Genomic DNA, 19,517 nt, shown 5'->3' with positions numbered 1-19,517 from the left:
ACAATATACCTTCTAGTTTAATGGTCAAAGAAAAACATTTCATACTCTAAAATATGAGTTCAAATTTCATTTCATGCATTTTAAATTTATTTTCTTTTGTTCTTTCAATTTTTTTCCTTTTTTGTAATTCTTCTATCTATTATTATATAAAAATACTTTAGTTTCTATAATAATTCCTAATTGAATGTAATAAGAAAATATATATATAAAAATAAATTAGATTAAATTTTATTTTTTATGATATTAAAATCAAAATATATTAAGTGAATTATTTATTAATATAAATATATTTTATATATTATATTTATTAATTTATTTTAAATACGTATATTAAAAGTATTAGAGAAACAAATTTATATTATTTATGTTATATCTTTTATAATAAAGATAAAAATTAGAATTTTATGAAAACAAACTTTGATATAAATTATTTTTTTATTAGTTTAATATGGCATTTTTTATTTTTTATTTCTAACCCCCTTTTTATAAGATTTTTAGATTTGTCATTGCTTATATAGATATAACAATTCAACATAATCTCCATTACTCATGTCTTTTTTCTTTTCTATTTTGGGGGAGTGGGGGAGGTGAGAATTGAATCAAAGCTTTCAATTGCATTAAGATCTAAATAGTTTGTATGTATACTTGATTTTTCACATAAGTTGGATCCACTAAAGGAACAAAAATTGTGAGAACATATTAAACCATCGAAGAGATGTCAGCGTGGGGATGTAGCTCAGATGGTAGAGCGCTCGCTTAGCATGCGAGAGGTACGGGGATCGATACCCCGCATCTCCATTTTTCTCTTTTGGTAAAAATATAAAATTCTATTTTTGGGACTGGAGACCATCTACCGTGTTGGCCCTTGTTAAAAATAAATATCCTAAATTCTTATACATATTTTGAGTATTTTCTCCAGTCAAAAACAAATATATATATATATATATATATATAAGAAAAAAATACTTATCTTTTATCGCTGATATTATAATTTATAGCATATTTTTATTTGTATTAGATGACTCAAATGTTTTGGATTATTAAAAATAAAAAAAATTATTAATAACTCAAAATCATCTACTTGATTTTTATTTATTGGTCAAAGACTTATTGCTTCTACAAAGTAGGATTCAGAATTAAATACTCCATCAATTCAAGTTAAAATATATAGATTGTGTTAATGATTATCTTAAAATTATTCTAAAAACACTCATAAAAAAATACAAATATAATTCTTTTAATTAAAAAATGTAATATCATTGAAAATAGGGTTCGAAGTGAGCCGAGTTGAGTCGAGTTAAACCAAGTTTAAATTTGACTCATGAAAATTAAGCTTGACTCACGGCTCGACTCATTAACAATCGAGCCTATTTTGTAAGCTCAAGTTCAGCTCAACGAAAACTCACGAACTGATTCAAATAATAAGAACATAATCTATAATTCTATATCAATAAATTATAACTTATATATATATTAAAAAATATTAAAAAAATAAATTTAATATATTATCTATCTATCAATTATAAATTTTTTATTTATGTCATACATCAAAAGTATATATAAAAAATAACTATAAAATTTTAAACATTTAAAAAAACACACTATATATATATACCCGGCTCATTTAATTTATGAGCTCAAATCCAAATTCAAACTCGACTTACCAACTCACGAATTTAGCTTATTAAGCTATTAATGAGTCGAACTCAAGCTGACTCATGAGCTGATTTGTCTCACTTCCAACCTAATTGAAAACAAAACATTCTTCTTTTAATAATAAAAATGACTCGAACCTCTGTCTCACTTATTGCCTCTAATAGCAATGGGACAAGTTGGAAACATGAGGAATAATATTTAGATTATTGAAAATTTTTAATGGTATCAATTTACTGATGTTTCAATCATTTTTAACTGTTAATTTTAATTATAGTTTTAATTATAAAAAATATATAATATACAATTAAAATTAACTAAAATACCAATGTACCAACATATCTAAAAGTTTTTTTAGATTAATTACAATAATAAAATGTTCCAACATGTAATTATGGGTTTCACTTGTTTTTTTTAAATATTATTATTTCATATGACTAATATTTTCAACGGAAGGTATACTTATTTTTAAAAATGATCTAATGTAGGTAACTTTTGTATGATTATATAAATAATATTTATAAAACATTTAAATAAAATTTTAGTTTGTGTAAATTTATTGTTTTGGTTCTTGTAATATATTTTTAATTTTAATCCGACTAATATTCAAAATATTTAGTTTTTATCTCTACCATTAAAAAATAATTTAATTTTGATATAAAATTTTATTTATGTATTTAATTACGTAACGCCATGTCAGAAAAAATAGATATAATTAAATAATTTTATAAAATATTTTTATATTATCAATATATCAAAATTAAATTATTAAAAAAATACTAATGTAATACTAAAATAATGATGTGACAAATTTAGTATTTATATACTAAAATAGAAAACATCAATATTGAAAAATTTCTATGATGGAGAAAAAAATTAGATGAAAAAAATAACAAAAAATTAATTATTAAATTAAAAAAATAATAAAATATATATTAAAAATAAATTAAATAATATATATTTTTACACAAATATATAATGCTCATTGGTGATTTTTTTTTATCTATACTAAACATTAAAAAAAAGAGTGAAAAGAATAGAAACTAAACGGTTTTATACGTTTTAGGAACAAGAACAAAATAAATAATAAATAAAAGAAAAATTACAAAAAAAATAAACCAAAATTCAGCATTTTATAAGGCTAAGAAGTAAGAAGTAAGAAATTAACAACTAATTTAATAAAATTTGGATCTCTAAATTTTAAATTTTTATTTTAGAGAATAAAATGTGATTTTTTATTTTTAAATTTTTTTTGTTTATCTATAAAATAAATGATGAGAGATTATATTTTATTTTTTAAAATAAAATTTAAAATTTAAAAAATATAAATTTGATTGAATATAAAAAAAATAAAAAATAAAAAAGGAAGAAAAAGCAAGAGAGACTGAGAGTAGTTAACTACTTTTCAGCTGCTCGTGAATATAGCCATAGCTCTATCCCATTCTTCTTCTTCTTCTCTTGGTTCTCACCATTGGTGGCGCTTCATATCTCTCTCCCTCTCTCTCTCTCGGTGATTGTGGAAGAAGAAGCTACATAGCAGTATGGGGACCCCACAACCCGCGAATCACGTATGGGTCATACTTGGTCTTGGTTTTGCTGGAATCTTTCTCATTACTGCAAAGCTCAAGAAGAAGAAGAAGAGCGTCAACAACAACAATTTTGGCGCTTTCATCCATAACCTTCAGCTTCTTCCTCCGCCTCCTCCTCCACCTCCCAAAGCACCTCTCCCTCTCTCTCCACTCACCTTCGCCCTCTCTGACCTGTAAGCTTCTCTCTCCTAATTTCATTCCTTTTTCTGCTTTTGCTTTGTGCTTCGTTCCTATTTTCATCTATACTTCATCAATTCCCATGCTTTTGTTTTTCATCTAAGGTTCCTTTTCTTTTTTCCGGGCTTTATTTGAATATTTTTTAAAAAAAGCTATGTTTTTGGACATTTTTAGTTTTCATAACTTGGAGTATACCTCTCTATCCGATTGGATTTGTTATCAGCTCTTTATTTCAAGCTTTTCTTGTTTGTGCTCAAGCACTTCTATTCTTGGTAGTTAACTTAATAATGTACCGTACTACCATGTATATGTAATTGTGTATTAGAATTCTCTTATATGTTCTTAATAACGTGTAATGACTTGTATGAGAGAAAGATGTGCAAATGAAATTGTTGGATAGATATAAATACTGTTAGCCTATTATATTTCATAATAAACATGATTCTCTCATATTAGTAAGTTATTTTACAGGAACAAGTAACATTTTAGGTCAACCAGTATATATTTTTTCTGAATATTCACGATGATTATTTAAGCCGTTGCAGTATCAAAACTTTATTTTATTTTTCATTTTTTTTTTTGCAATAAATTAATGAATCAGATTGTTGTCTTGTCATGATGGTTACCAGATTTGACATAGATGGACATGTTACTACATTTGGGCATCCAGAGTGGGCGAGGACACACGAAGCTGCCTCTCAGACATGTCCTGTGGTATCTGCGCTGGTCGAAGGTGGTGCAACCTGCATTGGGACTACTGTTGTTGATGAACTAGCTTTAGGGTTGGTTTCATATTCCATTGTTTATTTATTTGTTTCTTTTCGATTCCCCTCAGCCATGTCTTGGTGGGGACATATGGGCTAGGTTTTGTTAACTAGGTATATACTCAGGAAAGTTATGCTGAATTATGATGTTAACCAAATGGAGTATAGAAAAATAGGCACCTGGCCATGAGTAAAAAAAAAAAAAATGAAATGTAACAAATGTGCGGGTCATCGAGAATGATCTTACATAAGTTAAAAAATGATTTGAATGTCTAAGAAATGATATTATAGACCATGTTGACCTAAAAATTTCTTCCTGTCTAGGGATTTGGCTAAGGAGATCAAAGAATGACTGAATATATTTTTGCCTTATGTCCATCATATGGTGTAGTAGATAGTAAATGATATTCAATAGTTTACTTGGGGATTTTTAGAATGAAAGCTTTTCCTATTTTTTTATCTTCTGGATTTTTAGTAAATACATTTTCTGTTTGCAATCTCTGGTTTGCAGTCTTAGTGGTGAAAATAAACATTATGGAACGCCAACCAATCCTGCTTTGCCTGCTCGAGTACCAGGCGGCTCCTCCAGCGGTGCTGCTGTTGCTGTGGCTGCCAATTTGGTTGATTTTGCCCTTGGTGAGCATCATGATACATTTAAAGTAGTTTATCCTAGTCATTACTTGTTTGCTTTCTTGGTATAGCCGATACTTGTTTTGTAAGACATGCTCAGTTTCATTCTAGATGACATATTTATAAAAGAAGAGTGTATGTGTTTGTGTTTGTGTTTGTGTTTGAGTTTATTCATATCTAAATAACAAGACCAATATGATGTTGTATAGAAAAGGCGACTTTGTTTTGACTTCTGCATATTGAAGATTGTTGAGTTGTACAATAATTAGCCTATAGTAATAGAGTTGATTCCTGTCTCAATTTGGGCCCTTTTTTATATATATAAAATAAATTTTTTCCCACATGGGAAATGCTGGATCATGAATTTGGTATGTAGGACATCTAATGGATAGTTGGTTGATTGGATGGGGGTGAGAGGTATGCTTGTTGCCAGTAAGGCAGAGGAAATCGAGATTTTACGTAAAATTGGAAGAGTAAATGAAATAAATAAAACATGAAATCATAACAAGATTTAAATTATAAAATCGTCTGACCCAATGAAAATTTTATAGAATCGGTTAACTCATTCAAAATTTTAATATCGGAAGATTATAAGGGATAATTGAAATTCTAGCTACTATAGTTGCCACCAGGGGCATGTTGTGAGAGAGACAAAACACGGAAAGTTGTGTCCTTGTCCCTGTCCCCGGAAACGTTCTCATGGAGATTTCTCATGCTTTGGTGAAGTTTATATTGATTGGGAGTTGAAACCAAAATTCAAAAATTGTATTTTCCGATTCAAGACATATCTAGACATTTGATGGATTAACTACCAAAGCCTTTAGTTTATGGGCAACACAATGCTGATGTAAACTTAAATCTTGAAGGCATAGTATTAACTCAAATCGTTGAATTTTTTATATTTACCTTTTTTTTTTTTGGTTTTGGCAAACTCTTGTGCTCTATCATTTTAGGAGTTTATGGTTCTATTCCAATTCTTGCTAGTGTTTTTATTTATTTATTTTATTGTTTTTTATTAATTAACCAAATATAATATGCTGATATGTGAATTTGTTTCTGATATAATCACACTTTCCATAATCATGTACAACAGGTGTTGATACCGTTGGAGGGGTAAGAGTGCCTGCTGGATTTTGTGGCATTTTAGGATTTCGACCTTCATATGGGGCAGTCTCTCATGTTGGAAGCATACCTGTTTCAAAAAGCCTGGACACTATTGGTATGCATGATTTGATTTGTTATTTGTTTTATTGACTAGTATACTTCTTCAGTCTAAAAGATCAATGATGAGAGCGTTATCCCAAATGGCACTAAGTTCCTTTAGGGGCTGCTTGACCCCAGAATTGAATCCCTGGCTCCATTATCATGATTTTTCTGTGGAAGCTAGTATTATGTCATCAAATGCATTTTGTTGAAGTTCTTTTTAACTTTTAACAATGAAATGGCTTTTGCAGGCTGGTTTGCAAGGGATCCTAATATTTTGCGACTTGTTGGGCATATACTTATGCAAGTACCATATATATTTCAACGCAATCCACGACAAATAATTATAGCTGATGATTGTTTTCAGCAACTAAATGTCCCTCTCGACAGAAGTTCTCAGTTGGTCATCAAATCTGCTGAGAAGCTTTTTGGAAGTATGTTCTATTACTATGTGCTAAATTTCCATTATGTCATCTTAAGGTCATTGTTAACATGTCCTTTTTCTTTCTATATTTTTTAATTATTCTTTTCTTTTGTAAATGAATATTACTTAGCTATTTTCTTGAGTTCTCTACACCAATTTTCTTCACTCTTCAGGGCAAGTATTGAAGCATATAAATCTTGAGGACTATTTAAGTTCTAATGTTCCTACTTTGAAAGAGCTCTCCAGTCTCAAAACAAATGGTGAACTTAAAGTTTCGTCATTGAAATCACTTGCAAATGTTATGCAGTTTCTACAAAGGTTAGTTGATTTTTTTCTGATGTTGAAAAGTCATACAATGCAATAACATTGTATTGGGCAGAATGGGGCTCCCCGCACCTAGACGGCCATGCAAAGGCCATTATCACAAATTGAGCATGCTACATCAATTATCAAACAACTTTCAGGAAATAGTTTATTTTATCTTTTGAATTTTCTCGTTTTAATCCTCAACGATTCTGCAATTTGTTCATTATCTTTTAAGTTTGACTTGATCCTCGTCATCTATGCAAATTTTAATAATATAGAATGATTATTTTATTATCCTGTGTCAACAGACATGAATTTAGACTTGTGCATGAGGAGTGGATAAACACAGTAAAGCCTGATCTTCATCCAGCTGTTTCAGCAGATTTATATGAAAAGTTTGAGGTATCTGATGTAGAGGTTGAACACTTCAAATCCATTAGAAATGAAATGCGTGCTGCTGTCAGATCTCTTTTGAAGGTAATGATTTTGCATCACTATGCATCTCAACTCTCATAAATCTTTCTGATTAATTTTAATACGGTTTATGCTTTTAAGAATGAAGGAATATTGGTTATTCCTACTGGAGCTGATCCTCCTCCAAAGTTGGGTGGCAAAGAGATCTCATCAAAGGACTATTGGAGTCATGCATTTAGTTTGCTAAGTATTGCTAGCATATCAGGATGCTGTCAGGTATAGTTCTCTCCCCTGCTGGAAACTGGTATCTCACGTTCCTTTTAGTGCATGTTTCGTTTCTATTTTATTTTTAGTGTTATCCATCCTTAGGATTTTGCGAAGAGAAAAATGAAAACAGTGAACTCCTGTTTTCTGTTTTTATTTCTTGTTTTCGCTTTTTACTTTAGAAAATCCTAAAACTAGAAAACATTAAAAATGAAAAACCAAACAGGCTCAAATTTTCCTTTTCCTAGTCTTCATACAACACGAAATAATTGTTTGCAAAAGAAAAATAATATATAGCACATAGACAGACATGTATAGCACTTTTTTGCAAAAAAAAAAAAAAAATATTACATTATTGTAAATAATGGAATCACAATATTGTTTGGAAATGGGTGGGCCCCCGGGTAATGTAGTAACAGAAATAACTGAGAGGAAGAGTAATAAGAAATGAGACAAGAATTAATGTGGTTTAGCTTAAAGTCTATGTCCACCAACAAAGGTAACAACAATGAATTTTGCAGTGAAATATGAAGAGGATAGAAGATAGGTGACACTAAAAAAGAGATACAACTTGGACAACCACACTAGCCGAGTCAAATTTCCGATGAGATACAAAGTGGTAAATAGCAACACTTCACTCAAACCCGAATCCCAAATACATTATAATATTTATCTCACTAGTGTATACACACTATCCTCACAAGTCACAAATGAGGGAGAGAAACTTAAACAAACTTAATATTCTCACAATTGAATATAAGGGAAGAATGTGTTGAATCAGAGAGCAAAGTGATTTGCTTCTTCTGGGATTTTGCATGGTTGTGTTTGGTGCTTTAAGAGTTGCCAATGAGCTCTCTATTTATGGTTATGGGCTTAACAGCAACATAATCATTTCATCCCACTGGTGGCTAAATAAAAGCTACTTTGGGTGGATTATAAAAGTAGCAATGCGAGTCGCATTGCAAAAATACACACCCTTGTGATTATTTTCTCATCCACATTTTGCTGATTGTCTTTTCAGGTCACAATACCATTAGGAATTTACGAAAAGTGTCCTGTTTCGGTGTCCTTAATAGCTCGGCATGGTAATGATTGCTTTCTACTGGACACACTACAGACCATGTATTCTACGCTCCAAGAGCAGGTTGATATTGCTGCCAAAAGTAAATCACCAAGAAATGTTGTCACTAAGGAAGAAGCTGCTGAAATTGCGAAAGAAAGGGTATTTCTGCAACTGTGTTAGATAAATTCAGCACTTTATGAATTCTGCTTTCATTGTGCAACATGGCCTGCACATTTTATGACATCATCTTTGACTACAACTCAGCTGCTATAAACCATACTTATCTTTCGTTTGAATCCATGTATATTAAACACTGGATTTCTTTCTTTCTTCCTTTCTTTTTCTTGTATTATTGTTACTATTTTTAACCATTTTTTTTCCGGTTCGTTACTCAATGAGTCAGGGAAATCAAGCTTACAAAGACAAGCAGTGGCAGAAAGCCATTGGATTTTATTCGGAAGCCATAAAACTGAGCAGCGACAATGCAACATACTACAGTAATAGGGCCCAAGCATCTCTAGAACTTGGAAGGTAGCATATCATTCTTGATGGTTTCACTTCTCAAAAGTTATTTAGCAAACATCATAATTTTTTATTTTATTTTATTTTTATGCAGTTACCTCCAAGCTGAGTCGGATTGTACAAAAGCAATTAGCCTTGACAAAAAGGTGATTTACATCTATAAATAATCCTGAACTTGGATAGTAATAAAAGTTCTGTGTGATTGATTTTCTTGACGTACAGACAAATAATTATTTCTTACAATCCGAAGTCCAAATATCATGAGTCCACTTCATATGAAACTTTATCTAACTTTGTTCACGCAAAATACGAAAGGTAAAAAGCAAGTCAATCTATTAGCCTTCTCCCTTCGGCTCCTCTTTAGATCTTGGACTTGGGCTTATTCAAGGGAAGCACTTTGTTTATTCTTGCATATTCTATACTTCCTTGGATCTAGTAGCTGTGCAAATTTTATTATATATTGGTATTAATTCCCTGTCTTTTTTCCTGCAGAATGTCAAAGTCTAGTAGCTGTGCAGAATTTTATTATATATTGGTATTAATTCCCAGTCTTTTTCCCTGCAGAATGTCAAAGCGTATTTTCGAAGAGGTAGAGCAAGAGAGATGCTTGGCTACTATACTGATGCAATCGATGGTAGGATCTTTCACTCAGTTCAGACTTGCGTGCGACAAGTATCTGCATGCTACTATATTTCCTTGTGTACATCTTTGTTTCATTGTTGCTCCATTTTCATATGAAAGTTTCAGAATTTTCCAAATCATAGGTGAACTATTTTTCTTTGCAGATTTTCAACATGCCTTGGTACTTGAACCAACCAACAAAATGGCATCCTCCGCTGCTGAAAGATTGAGGAAACTATTCCAGTAGATATATCATTCTGTCCACTATATGTGATGGCTTCGATAAGTCGTCGCTGGCTGCCGAAGGGTTCCAGAAACATGAAGGTTTTGAACCTACTCATTTCTTGTTATAGTATTCATACAATATTGTGTTAGGTGGTGTCAGCAAAATTATACTTATTCTTTGTCCTTTAAGGCAATGAAAGCTAGTATTATTCAAGTTCTACATCACTAGTGTTACTGCCAAAAGTAATTTAATGTCCAATTTTGCTTTAGGTAAATACATTACGATTGTAACGTACTACAAGTGATGTGAGATTGTGAGGTATAGTGGTCATGACTAAAGCTCAATATTTTGATTTTGGGATCATTGGTCTTTGAATTTTCTAATAAAAGCACTCACCATTGGTGTCTGAAGGTATCTTACTACCTTGTGGTAAGATCTCAAATACCTCATTTTTATTTTACTAATTTTGATCTTGTAGACGTCTCTATAAAATGTCATGCTATTTAAAAATCATTTGAATATATAATGTGAATTGCAAACGATGTACCCCCCCCCCCCCCGGGGAGAAAAAAAAGGCTCTTTTATCATATATATTCATAAAAATACCTTGTGCTGTTTATAAAACTTGAGCTCTTTAGTTCGAATTTAGAATATAAGTATTTATCATTTTAGCCAATTTTAGCTATTATTATTATTATTATTATTATTATTATTATTATTATTATTATAGATAAAAAAAAATGGATACACTAGTATAAATAAAATCAATGAAATATAATTGTTTGAAATTTATTAATTTACATATACTGACTTGTTCAATTACACATTTATTCATATCCAATTTTAACAAAATTTGGTATTAAATTATCTGTTTTATGAATTCTTATAATTCAGCAGTAATAACAATAAATTTTATATTATAAAATTTTTTAAGTGAAGTAGTCTTATCAAAGTTCTAACAATTTTGCAATAGTTTGTTACAAAAATAAACTTATAAATAGAAAACGGATATGATAAATGGCGAAGATCAAGAGAATCTAGCCTTTTGAATCTTTTGATACACGCTTAAGTATCCATTTTCCACTATAGCAATTTTCATGAATCTTTTTGGTCAATTTCTTTTCAGATTAGAAGGATTTTCCGAAAATGTAAGTTTAGGACATGGTAAATTGGGAGTTAAATCTCAATTTGGCCCTAAAATTTTGTTCGAGATTTAGAATGATCCCTATAATTTCATTAACCTCAATTAGAATTTCCAAATTTACATTCGTGGCTCCGATTTGTCTCTGCGATCATCTCCGCCACCGGAAAGCTGATCTGGCACAGTGTCATGACACAGTGGACTACATGTGGCCTGTTAAGTGCTGAATGGGATTGCTAATAGTTACATGACCTGGAGATAGAATTTTATATCTCAATCTAGTCCCTTCGATTGAAATAAATCCCTAGACAATGGCTCAAAACCCCTAAACTGATAATTCATCATCGTCTTCATAGGGATGATTAGGAGCAGCAGTCAAGATTCAGGGAACTCAAGTAGGTCACGTTCACATGGAACGTGGGCGAGGACTACCAATCGCATCAGAGCAGGGAAGCTTCCTCAATGGTGTGGATGCGGGATGCGCCTTGTTCTTCGTTGATCTGGTACAGACGCCAATCCTGAGCGACATTTTTTTGGTTGCCCAAACTACAATGTGAGTTGTTGAATCCTAGGAGCTTATTGGAACCTCCTTATTAATTGTATTTTATGTTAATTTTTTTTCCTGGTATCGTTGCAGACCGCAGGAAAGAGATGGTGCGGGCTTTTCGTATGGGCAGATGAAGAGGATGAAGCCATTGTTGGAAGAGTTGATTCTGCAAAAAATGTTGACTATTGGAAAATGAATTTAAGTTGGACAATTAGGGACTTGGAAGCTGATGTTAGGATTTTAAAAATATGGAACTGTGTTTTAAGTTTGTTTGTATTTTCGATTGTGGCTTTGTGTATTGGTTATGGCTTTGTTGTAGCAATAGATATGTTAAACATCACTTTTTGCCAGTTTTATTTTCAAGTTGGCTAATATGGTAATGTTGAATATTATCAATTTTTGCAATGTAGTGGTATGAAGTTGCAGTAAAAAACAGCACCTAATTGAACATAAATTATTATAATATGCAAGTTTCAATTTCAACTTGGCTAACATGGTGATGTTAAATATTATCAGAGTCTTCAACGTGCACATATCAAATTACAATTAAAAACAACACCTAATTTAAGATAAATGATTATAGTAACTAATAGGCAAGTTTCATTTCCAAATTGATAATAAGGTGATACTAGCACTGACATTTATAGCAGTCATCAACATTGATGTCTATCTAGTATTATCATTATACAAAATATTAAAATCATTCAAAATAGAACCACCTATTCAAATCCAAACTTAAACATTCTATATCAATTTTATTGATTTTGACTTGTACATAAACTAATCCCAAAATACAATTATCAAGATGAACCCAAGTTTAGCATAATTAAATACTACAAAACAGAAAGCTTCTCATCACTTCTTTCTTGGGGTATGAAGCCTGGCGTAGGGACAAACCTCATGACCCCTGCCAATCTTGCTGTTGTCCTGGAACTTGCTCTCTACATTGGGTCCATATTTGCAGCAGTTGAGTATTGAGGAGATTTTCTCTTTGGGAGCAACTTCTTTGGCCTTGTAATTTGAATTGGAACAAGTGGAATAAATGCAAGATAATGAGTCAGTTCTGCTGTAGAAATGTGTAAGCAATAATTATTGTTTATTGTTTTGGAGTGAGTTGGGAAGTCATACTCCTTTATTAATCAATAGTTGTGAATAAATGGGTTGTGTGATTTCAACCTCTGAAACTGCAGTATCATTATTAGCATTATTACCGGCATCATTTCCAATATCATTAGCAACAACATGTCCATCATTGCTAGCAGTATTCCCATTATGTCCATCAGCACCAACATTGGCGGCAGCATCACTAGTATTTGCAACAGCAGCAGCTTCAACAGTAGCAGCTTTAGCAGCAGTAGTAGCTTCAGCAATGGCTTCATCGTCAGCCTTTCTATGACTGCAGCTTCTTTTAGTGTGGCCTTTTGTCCCACAATAGGTACAAGTAAGCTGCTTGTACTTTCTGTTTAACTTAGTTGTACTTTTTTGCTTTTTACTTCCTGAAGGTTCTTTATCGGTATCTTTTCTTCTCTTCTTTTTCAAAGTTCCAGGCTTTCTCTTTACTTTCTATATATATATTAATCAAATTTATACCGTGACATAAACAAACACATATATTAATTAAAGGGATAAGTATGATTTTGGTCCCTAAAGTAGGGGCCAAAAATTTATTTCGTCCCTCGGCTTTTTTTCGCAACAAAAAGGTCCCTTAGGTTCCGGTTTGTTTTAAAAACGTCCTTTGCCTCCAAAAATAAATTTTTAATACGAAAATGCCCTTGTTGGTTGGTATTACTTCCCGCGAGATCAAATTTCCTTTCCCAAGCAACGCTTCGACTGAGAATAGGAGTAGAGAGTGAAACGTTTGTGTGAAACGATTGTGCGAAACCCTTGGAAGGCCTTCCTACGACGTCCGGCGTTGGTAGCTTGAGAGAGGTTGCCGGAAAACTTCGTGGTTTGTTAACTTGGCTTCGTTCCAACAAAAATCCCTCGGCAAGGTAAGCATTATGTGAACGTAATTTCTCGTTTCTTAATGTGGATTGTGCGAAGGTGTGTGGAAGGGTAGGGTTTGAACTGATTGTAGTTGTTGTTGTTCATAGTTGGTTGAGTAACTCCCTATGTTGATTAATAGGGTTTTTCGGGAAGGAGATGGCGCTGTTCAACATGCGGGTGCACCATGGTGGGTTATTTGGATATGATAATGGTGTGCTGAGGTACTTGAAGGGTCAATCTACAGTTATGGAGGACATTGACGGCGATCGGTGGAGTGTGTTTGAGGCATACGAGGAACTGAGACACCTTGGATACCTGAAATCCAACATTTCAGCGTTATGGTACATAGACCCAACTAAGGATGATTATGAGCGTCATTTGAGGCTATTGGTAGGTGACACAGAGGCAATTGAAATGTGTACCATAGCAGGGAGGAGAGGCTTTGTTGATCTGTTTGTGGTGCATGAGGTTGAGGATGCCGAGGGATTTCCGGAGGTGGGTTTTCTGGACGTGGGGGGACAAACGGTTGGTGGCCAGAATGAGAAACCCTTAGGTGGTGGTATGGATTTAGTGTTGTTCGAAGGCAATGTAGATAACAGTGATGGAGCTAGGGTTGCAGATCAACAAGAGTGCGATAATAAGGATGGTGGAGTGGAATTAGGCCAAGAGGGAGATGAGGCGGATGGTGATGATGCTAGCAGTGGCGAAGACAGTGATGACCCAACATACTTGCCATCTGATGAAGAGGAAAACAGTGTGGAAGACATCCACTTCACTGACAGTGATGAGGTGTACGACTATGAAAGTGGATTTGGTGAAGATAATGCTGTGCCGAAGGACTGCAATGTGGAGAAGGGCAAAAAAGTTGTTACAAGTGATTTGGATGATGAGGATGCAGTTGACAGTGATGAATTGGAGCAGGATTATGTAATTGCAGGAGTAGGGATGGGTGATGATGATGGGGAGGATCATGCTGAGGAGGGGGGGCAGAGGTTTCCAGTGCATAAGACACAAAAGGAAATGGGAAAGTACCAATGGAAGGTTAGCACATTGTATGAATCTCGGCAGGAGTTCAAGGACACAGTGGCGGCCTATGCAGTCAACACAGCTAGAAACATTAAATTCAGCAAGTGCGACTTGGTGAGGGTCCGAGCTGTTTGTCAGAAAGGCTGCCCATTTTGGTTATATGCACACAGGGTGGGTGAGGAGTCCACTTGGCAACTAAGAAGCATGAATCTCCAACATACCTGCATGCAGACACACCGGGTTGGGATTATGCACAGCAAATGGTTGGGTACCCAGTTTAAGAAGAAAGTTGAATCCAACCCAAAGATCAAGGTGAAGGAGCTAGTTGCAAAGGCTCACAAAAAATGGAACTTGACCGTTACCAAGGCAATGGCAGCTAAGACAAAACAGGAAGCTTTGAGTCAGATATAGGGGGCCTTTAGGGAGCAGTACAAGCGAATAAACGACTACTGCCATGAACTCCTAAGAACAAACCCAGGTTCCACAGTGATTCTCAAGGTTATTAGATCACCAGATTTTGCTCAAGAGAGACAGAATGCAGAACTGATGAACTATTGTGTCTTCCAAAGAATGTATGTATGCTTTGAGGCTTGCAAGAAAGGTTTTCAACACTGCAGAAGGTTCATTGGGCTGGACGGTTGCTTCTTGAAAACCCCCCAAGGTGGACAACTGTTGACTGCAGTCGGAAGAGACCCAAATGACCAGATTTTCCCCTTAGCGTATGCGGTTGTGGAGGCGGAGACTAAGGACTCTTGGGTCTGGTTTCTGCGTCACCTGTCCGATGACTTAGGCCCACACAATGTTGCAAAGTGCACGTTTATGTCCGATCAGCAAAAGGTAACTCACAATATATCAGCCTTTCACAAGTTGTCCTTGAATTTATTTTAATAAATGAAGTAACAATTTGAAATCTTACCTAACTGTAAACAGGGCTTATTGCCGGCGTTTGAAGAGGTCATTCCAGGTGTGGATAACAGGTTCTGTGTCAGGCATCTCTACAGCAACTTTAGGAAGAAGTTTCCTGGTTTAGAGCTAAAGAACAAGATGTGGAGGTGTGCTAAAGCAAGTCATTGGCAGATCTGGGAGAAGGAAATGAAAACTTTGCGACTTCTGAATGAGGGAGCATTTAGACATCTGAATGGCATTCCACCAAGGTTCTGGTCAAGATCCAGGTTTACCTTCCTATCTAAATGTGACAATCTTGTTAATAATATGAGTGAGAGTTTCAATTCTGTGTTAGTAGAAGCAAGAGAGAAACCAATTGTGAGCATGTTAGAGGATATTAGGATTTACATGATGACTAGATGGGCTGCAAATAGGGAAAGGGTTCTTAATTATCCAGGAAACATTATGCCAATGATTAGTAAGAAATTAGAGAAACGGGCAAGCTTAGCTAGGGACTGGAGGCCTTACTGGTCATCTGCTAGCCAATACGAGGTTATGAGTGGTCTAGATAAGTATGTTGTGGATCTGGCAGCTGGTGAATGTTCTTGCAGGAATTGGCAACTTAGTGGGATTCCTTGTCCTCATGCCATCAGCTGCATCACCTTCAAGGGCCTTAATTTGGAGTCATATGTGGATGAATGCTACAAGAAGGAGGCTTACATCAGGTGCTACGAGGCGGTGATACACCCTGTAAACGGCTCGGAGCTATGGGAGAGGACTCAATATGATGATGTCATCCCACCTCCTTATAGGAGGCCAAGCCACAGACCGGTGAAGAAGAGGAAAAGAGGGGCTATAGAGGAAGACATTAGAAGCCAGACTCATATGTCACGGAGGGGAGAAGTCCAAAGATGCTCCAACTGTGGTGGAGTTGGACACAAGAAAAGCGGCTGCAGCCTTCCTAAGAAGAGGGTAAGAGGGTTTGTGATATGCTATTCTAGGGTTCAACTAGCATCATGATTGCCAACTATATAAGTTTACTACTATATGATATGTGTGTTACTTTCTATATGATTTACATAACTATTGTAGGCCCAAAGTTCAACCAACAGAGCTAAGAAGAATGCAGCTAAGCTGGCACCTGGTCAGACAGCTTGGGGAGGGAGAAAGAGGACTACTACACCATCACCATCCAATCTACCAGCATCTCATACCAGGAAAACCCCCCACAAGGCCCAAGAAACGTGAAGCCCGGCCCACCACAGAAGCACCTCAGCCCAAGAAGGCTTCCACCAAGCCCAAGAAAGCTTCCACTCAGCCCAACATCCTGGCCCAGCCCAAGAACAAGGCTGCATCTTCTGCAACCTCCACCAGCAACAAACAGCCTCCTAGCCAGCCATCTGTGAAGAAGAGGCCCTTTTCTATCATTCAATGCAGTGCACCTCATCTACCCATGCAGAAGCTGAGGTTGATGGCCAAGTTACCCCCATCTCAGTGGGGAAATCTTTAGGATTTAAGTGTGAAATTTTTTGTGACTCTTGTGTTAATGTTTTGCAAGAAGTGTTTTTAATTTTGGTATTGGATATTTACATTAAGAACTTTACCTTAGTTACATTGGTTTGAGTACTGTATTTTGGTATTAAGTGCCTGAGGACACTTACAGTGTTGCTTCTCTATTTTTTGGTACTAGGCATGTGGAGCCAAAGACAAAATATTTGTGTATGTTTTAACTAGTCATCAAATGAAATATTCCATTACTAATTACTGAATTTTCAGATCTTCTATTGAATGCTTTTCTGCTTTGCTCATAAACTACTTTTACATTACAAAATAAAACAGGTCCACTATCAAAGAAAGTGACAATTTGGGCAACATTACACAACACTTTTCTTCATTAGTTCAAACGCTTTCAAAGTTGAAGACCAAAAAAAAAAAAAACATTTTCAAAGTTGCTACAAACCTAAACCACTGTAACATCAAAGAATACCCTCAAACTCTACCCACACAACACAGTAAACCTCATAACATTCCCTACCAAATCATCTATAACCTAAGTGCATTCCATTCGGCTGCTTCAAGTTGTAATGATTCTGCAGGAATAAGAACAGAAACCCCACCCACCCAGCAAAACATAGAGCAGCCACAACCCAAAGCTTCGTCTCCAACTCTTTCAATCTTGCCTTTAATTTCGTTATCTTTCTCCTATTTCTTGCAAATTCAACCTCTTCCTGAACCTAGTACAAGCCACAGAAACATATGAAGAAATCTCAAATTCTCAGACCCACAATAGCAAAATAGGAAGAACACTTTACCTCATAGTATACACAACCCCAAAATCTTCGTCCAGGGTTATCCTTCGTCGATGAAGTTTGCAAAACCGGCCTCTCACCATGGCCACAGAGCAACTCCTTTGCATCTGAACGAAAACGTGAGGCTCTTGAGCTCTGGGAAGCCATAGACGCCACTGACTCCTAAACCCTAGCCGTCGACCTTCAGCAGCAACTCTCGTCGTTATTCCTCCCTCCACTGCACCTCATTTTCATTCACTTTCTTGATTTAATCCTTCTATTATTATTTATTTATATTAATTAACGTTTCCCATATCCGTTAAAAACGGTCGTAATGAAATCCAACAACCACAGGAGTAAAATCGTTAGAGGGACGATTTTAAAACAAACCGGAACCTAAGGGACCTTTTTGTTGCGAAAAAAAGCCGAGGGACGAAATAAATTTTTGGCCCCTACTCTAGGGACCAAAATCATACTTATCCCTTAATTAAATTTGCCAAAGTAGTTAAAGTTAGCTCAACAATATAAACAAATATATATTAATGAAAGATGAACCTGTTATTTGCCAAAATCTGTACGTACAGATGCTCTTTCCCAAATCAACTGCCATGTTAGTCGGCCACCCATGAATTTCAAATCTTTCATAGTGTTCATCTCCACTTCAAATAGGAAGCCACTTTCCAGATTCTTTCCTGATCTTTTGTAGCCTACTATGTTGAACTGGGGTAACTTGCTTATGTAATTGACTAATTTCACTTTGTTCTTTGCAATTGATCTCAGTACAAACATCCTAACCTCCTCCAAAAGTGTTATAATTGGCTTTGCCCGATACTCCTTAATCCTAGAGTTAAAAACCTTACATGCATTATTTGTGATGTTATCAATTTTTGGGTCATGCCTAAAGAATGCTTTGGTCCATGATTCCTTAGGCCATTTGTCCAAGTAAGCCCACGCTTCTTCACTTCGATTCCGAATCCTTTCCATTTTCCGCTGAAATCCATGCCTTGTACTTTCTCTAGCACACTCCCATAAAAGACCCCTAAGTCCCGACTCCTTCCATTTCTTATTAAAGTTCCGCCATAAGTGCCAGACACAGAACCTGTGGTGGGCCGTCGGCATTACCTCCCGTACTGCTGGTATAAGCCCCTGCATCATTCAATTTTTTTAATATCGTGCTTCAAACAGACCCATCAAAATATATTAATGAACTCAATAAGACTCCCTCAAATATTTTAATGAACTTTATTAAACCCTTAAGCAAGTTCGGAAAATTAAATAAATGAATGAATTTTTTTTACCTTCTGCATGTCTGACATTATGCACCATCCATGATTTGGTTCACCAACATCATCAACTAGTAGCTCTAAAAATCAGCTCCAGTTCTCTTTGTTCTCTATCTCCATTATGGCCCAAGCAATGATGTAGACATAGTTGTTAGCATCCTGGCCAACTGTAGAGAGGATTTGTCTTCCAAACTGCATGTTTCAATTTATGATTCTTCTTTGTCACTTTAAATCCTCCACTATCAGTCTCAATTTCAATTGAGCTTTCAATAGCCCCTGGCTTATAAAGAGAGTCTTCAGCACTCTCGTATGAATCACTGGTACTGCTACTGTCATCCTCATTGCTATGTTCATTTTATTGAACTTTAGGTGTTGATCTACTAGCTGATCTGGTCACAGAGAGAGTGGATTTGACAGTGGTTGCTTTGACAGTTTTTGGCTTGTTAGAATTTGGTGTGGCTTTTTTAGTTGTGGGCTTAGATGACTGGGACTTTGGTTGGGTTTG

The 19,517-nt window shown here is 34.9% G+C and overlaps 2 protein-coding genes and 1 non-coding gene across 5 annotated transcripts; all 3 read left to right on the top strand.

Moving 5' to 3' along the window:
- Window positions 1–725: 725 nt before the first annotated feature.
- On the top strand, window positions 726–798 carry TRNAA-AGC (transfer RNA alanine (anticodon AGC)). The gene has a single exon. It is a non-coding gene; the product is annotated as a tRNA-Ala (tRNA).
- Window positions 799–3,011: 2,213 nt separating this feature from the next.
- On the top strand, window positions 3,012–11,468 carry LOC107644198 (translocon at the outer membrane of chloroplasts 64). Of its 3 annotated transcripts, none has more exons than XR_015883530.1 (14): window positions 3,012–3,415; window positions 4,049–4,201; window positions 4,695–4,819; window positions 5,907–6,032; window positions 6,268–6,450; window positions 6,614–6,758; window positions 7,055–7,223; window positions 7,302–7,436; window positions 8,446–8,646; window positions 8,891–9,018; window positions 9,104–9,155; window positions 9,574–9,643; window positions 9,795–9,954; window positions 10,126–10,320. XR_015883530.1 is itself a non-coding variant. In XM_088488149.1 (13 exons), the coding sequence occupies exons 1-13, from the start codon at window positions 3,195–3,197 to the stop codon at window positions 9,875–9,877; spliced, it is 1,791 nt and encodes a 596-aa protein (XP_088344275.1). In that variant the 5' UTR covers window positions 3,012–3,194; the 3' UTR covers window positions 9,878–10,320. The 3 variants fall into 3 exon arrangements, 1 of the variants encoding a protein (XP_088344275.1); XR_015883531.1 differs by lacking the exon at window positions 10,126–10,320 and adding an exon at window positions 11,354–11,468 and having other exon boundaries at window positions 3,028–3,415; XM_088488149.1 differs by having other exon boundaries at window positions 9,795–10,320.
- Window positions 11,469–15,126: 3,658 nt separating this feature from the next.
- LOC148566039 (uncharacterized) lies at window positions 15,127–16,951 on the top strand. The gene is made up of 3 exons (XM_088487346.1): window positions 15,127–15,393; window positions 15,487–16,421; window positions 16,534–16,951. Exons 1-3 carry the CDS (start codon window positions 15,127–15,129, stop codon window positions 16,949–16,951), a joined length of 1,620 nt encoding a protein of 539 aa, XP_088343472.1.
- Window positions 16,952–19,517: the final 2,566 nt, after the last annotated feature.

This window comes from Arachis ipaensis, chromosome B5 (genome assembly GCF_059453495.1).
Source record: "Arachis ipaensis isolate K30076 ecotype BB chromosome B5, ASM5945349v1, whole genome shotgun sequence".
Classification (NCBI taxonomy): domain Eukaryota; kingdom Viridiplantae; phylum Streptophyta; class Magnoliopsida; order Fabales; family Fabaceae; genus Arachis; species Arachis ipaensis.
This window is presented reverse-complemented; position numbering and strand designations above follow the sequence as displayed.

What these genes read in the sequence shown, in the direction of transcription:
- LOC107644198 (XM_088488149.1), top strand. Translation starts at nt 3,195, where the DNA reads ATGGGGACCCCACAACCCGCGAATCACGTATGGGTCATACTTGGTCTT. An exon ending in TTTGGTTGATTTTGCCCTTG is followed by an intron (nt 4,820 to 5,906) that starts GTGAGCATCATG and finishes CATGTACAACAG; the next exon opens with GTGTTGATACCGTTGGAGGG. An exon ending in CTATACTGATGCAATCGATG is followed by an intron (nt 9,644 to 9,794) that starts GTAGGATCTTTC and finishes TTTTCTTTGCAG; the next exon opens with ATTTTCAACATGCCTTGGTA.
- LOC148566039 (XM_088487346.1), top strand. Translation starts at nt 15,127, where the DNA reads ATGTATGTATGCTTTGAGGCTTGCAAGAAAGGTTTTCAACACTGCAGA. An exon ending in TTATGTCCGATCAGCAAAAG is followed by an intron (nt 15,394 to 15,486) that starts GTAACTCACAAT and finishes AACTGTAAACAG; the next exon opens with GGCTTATTGCCGGCGTTTGA. An exon ending in CCTAAGAAGAGGGTAAGAGG is followed by an intron (nt 16,422 to 16,533) that starts GTTTGTGATATG and finishes TAACTATTGTAG; the next exon opens with GCCCAAAGTTCAACCAACAG.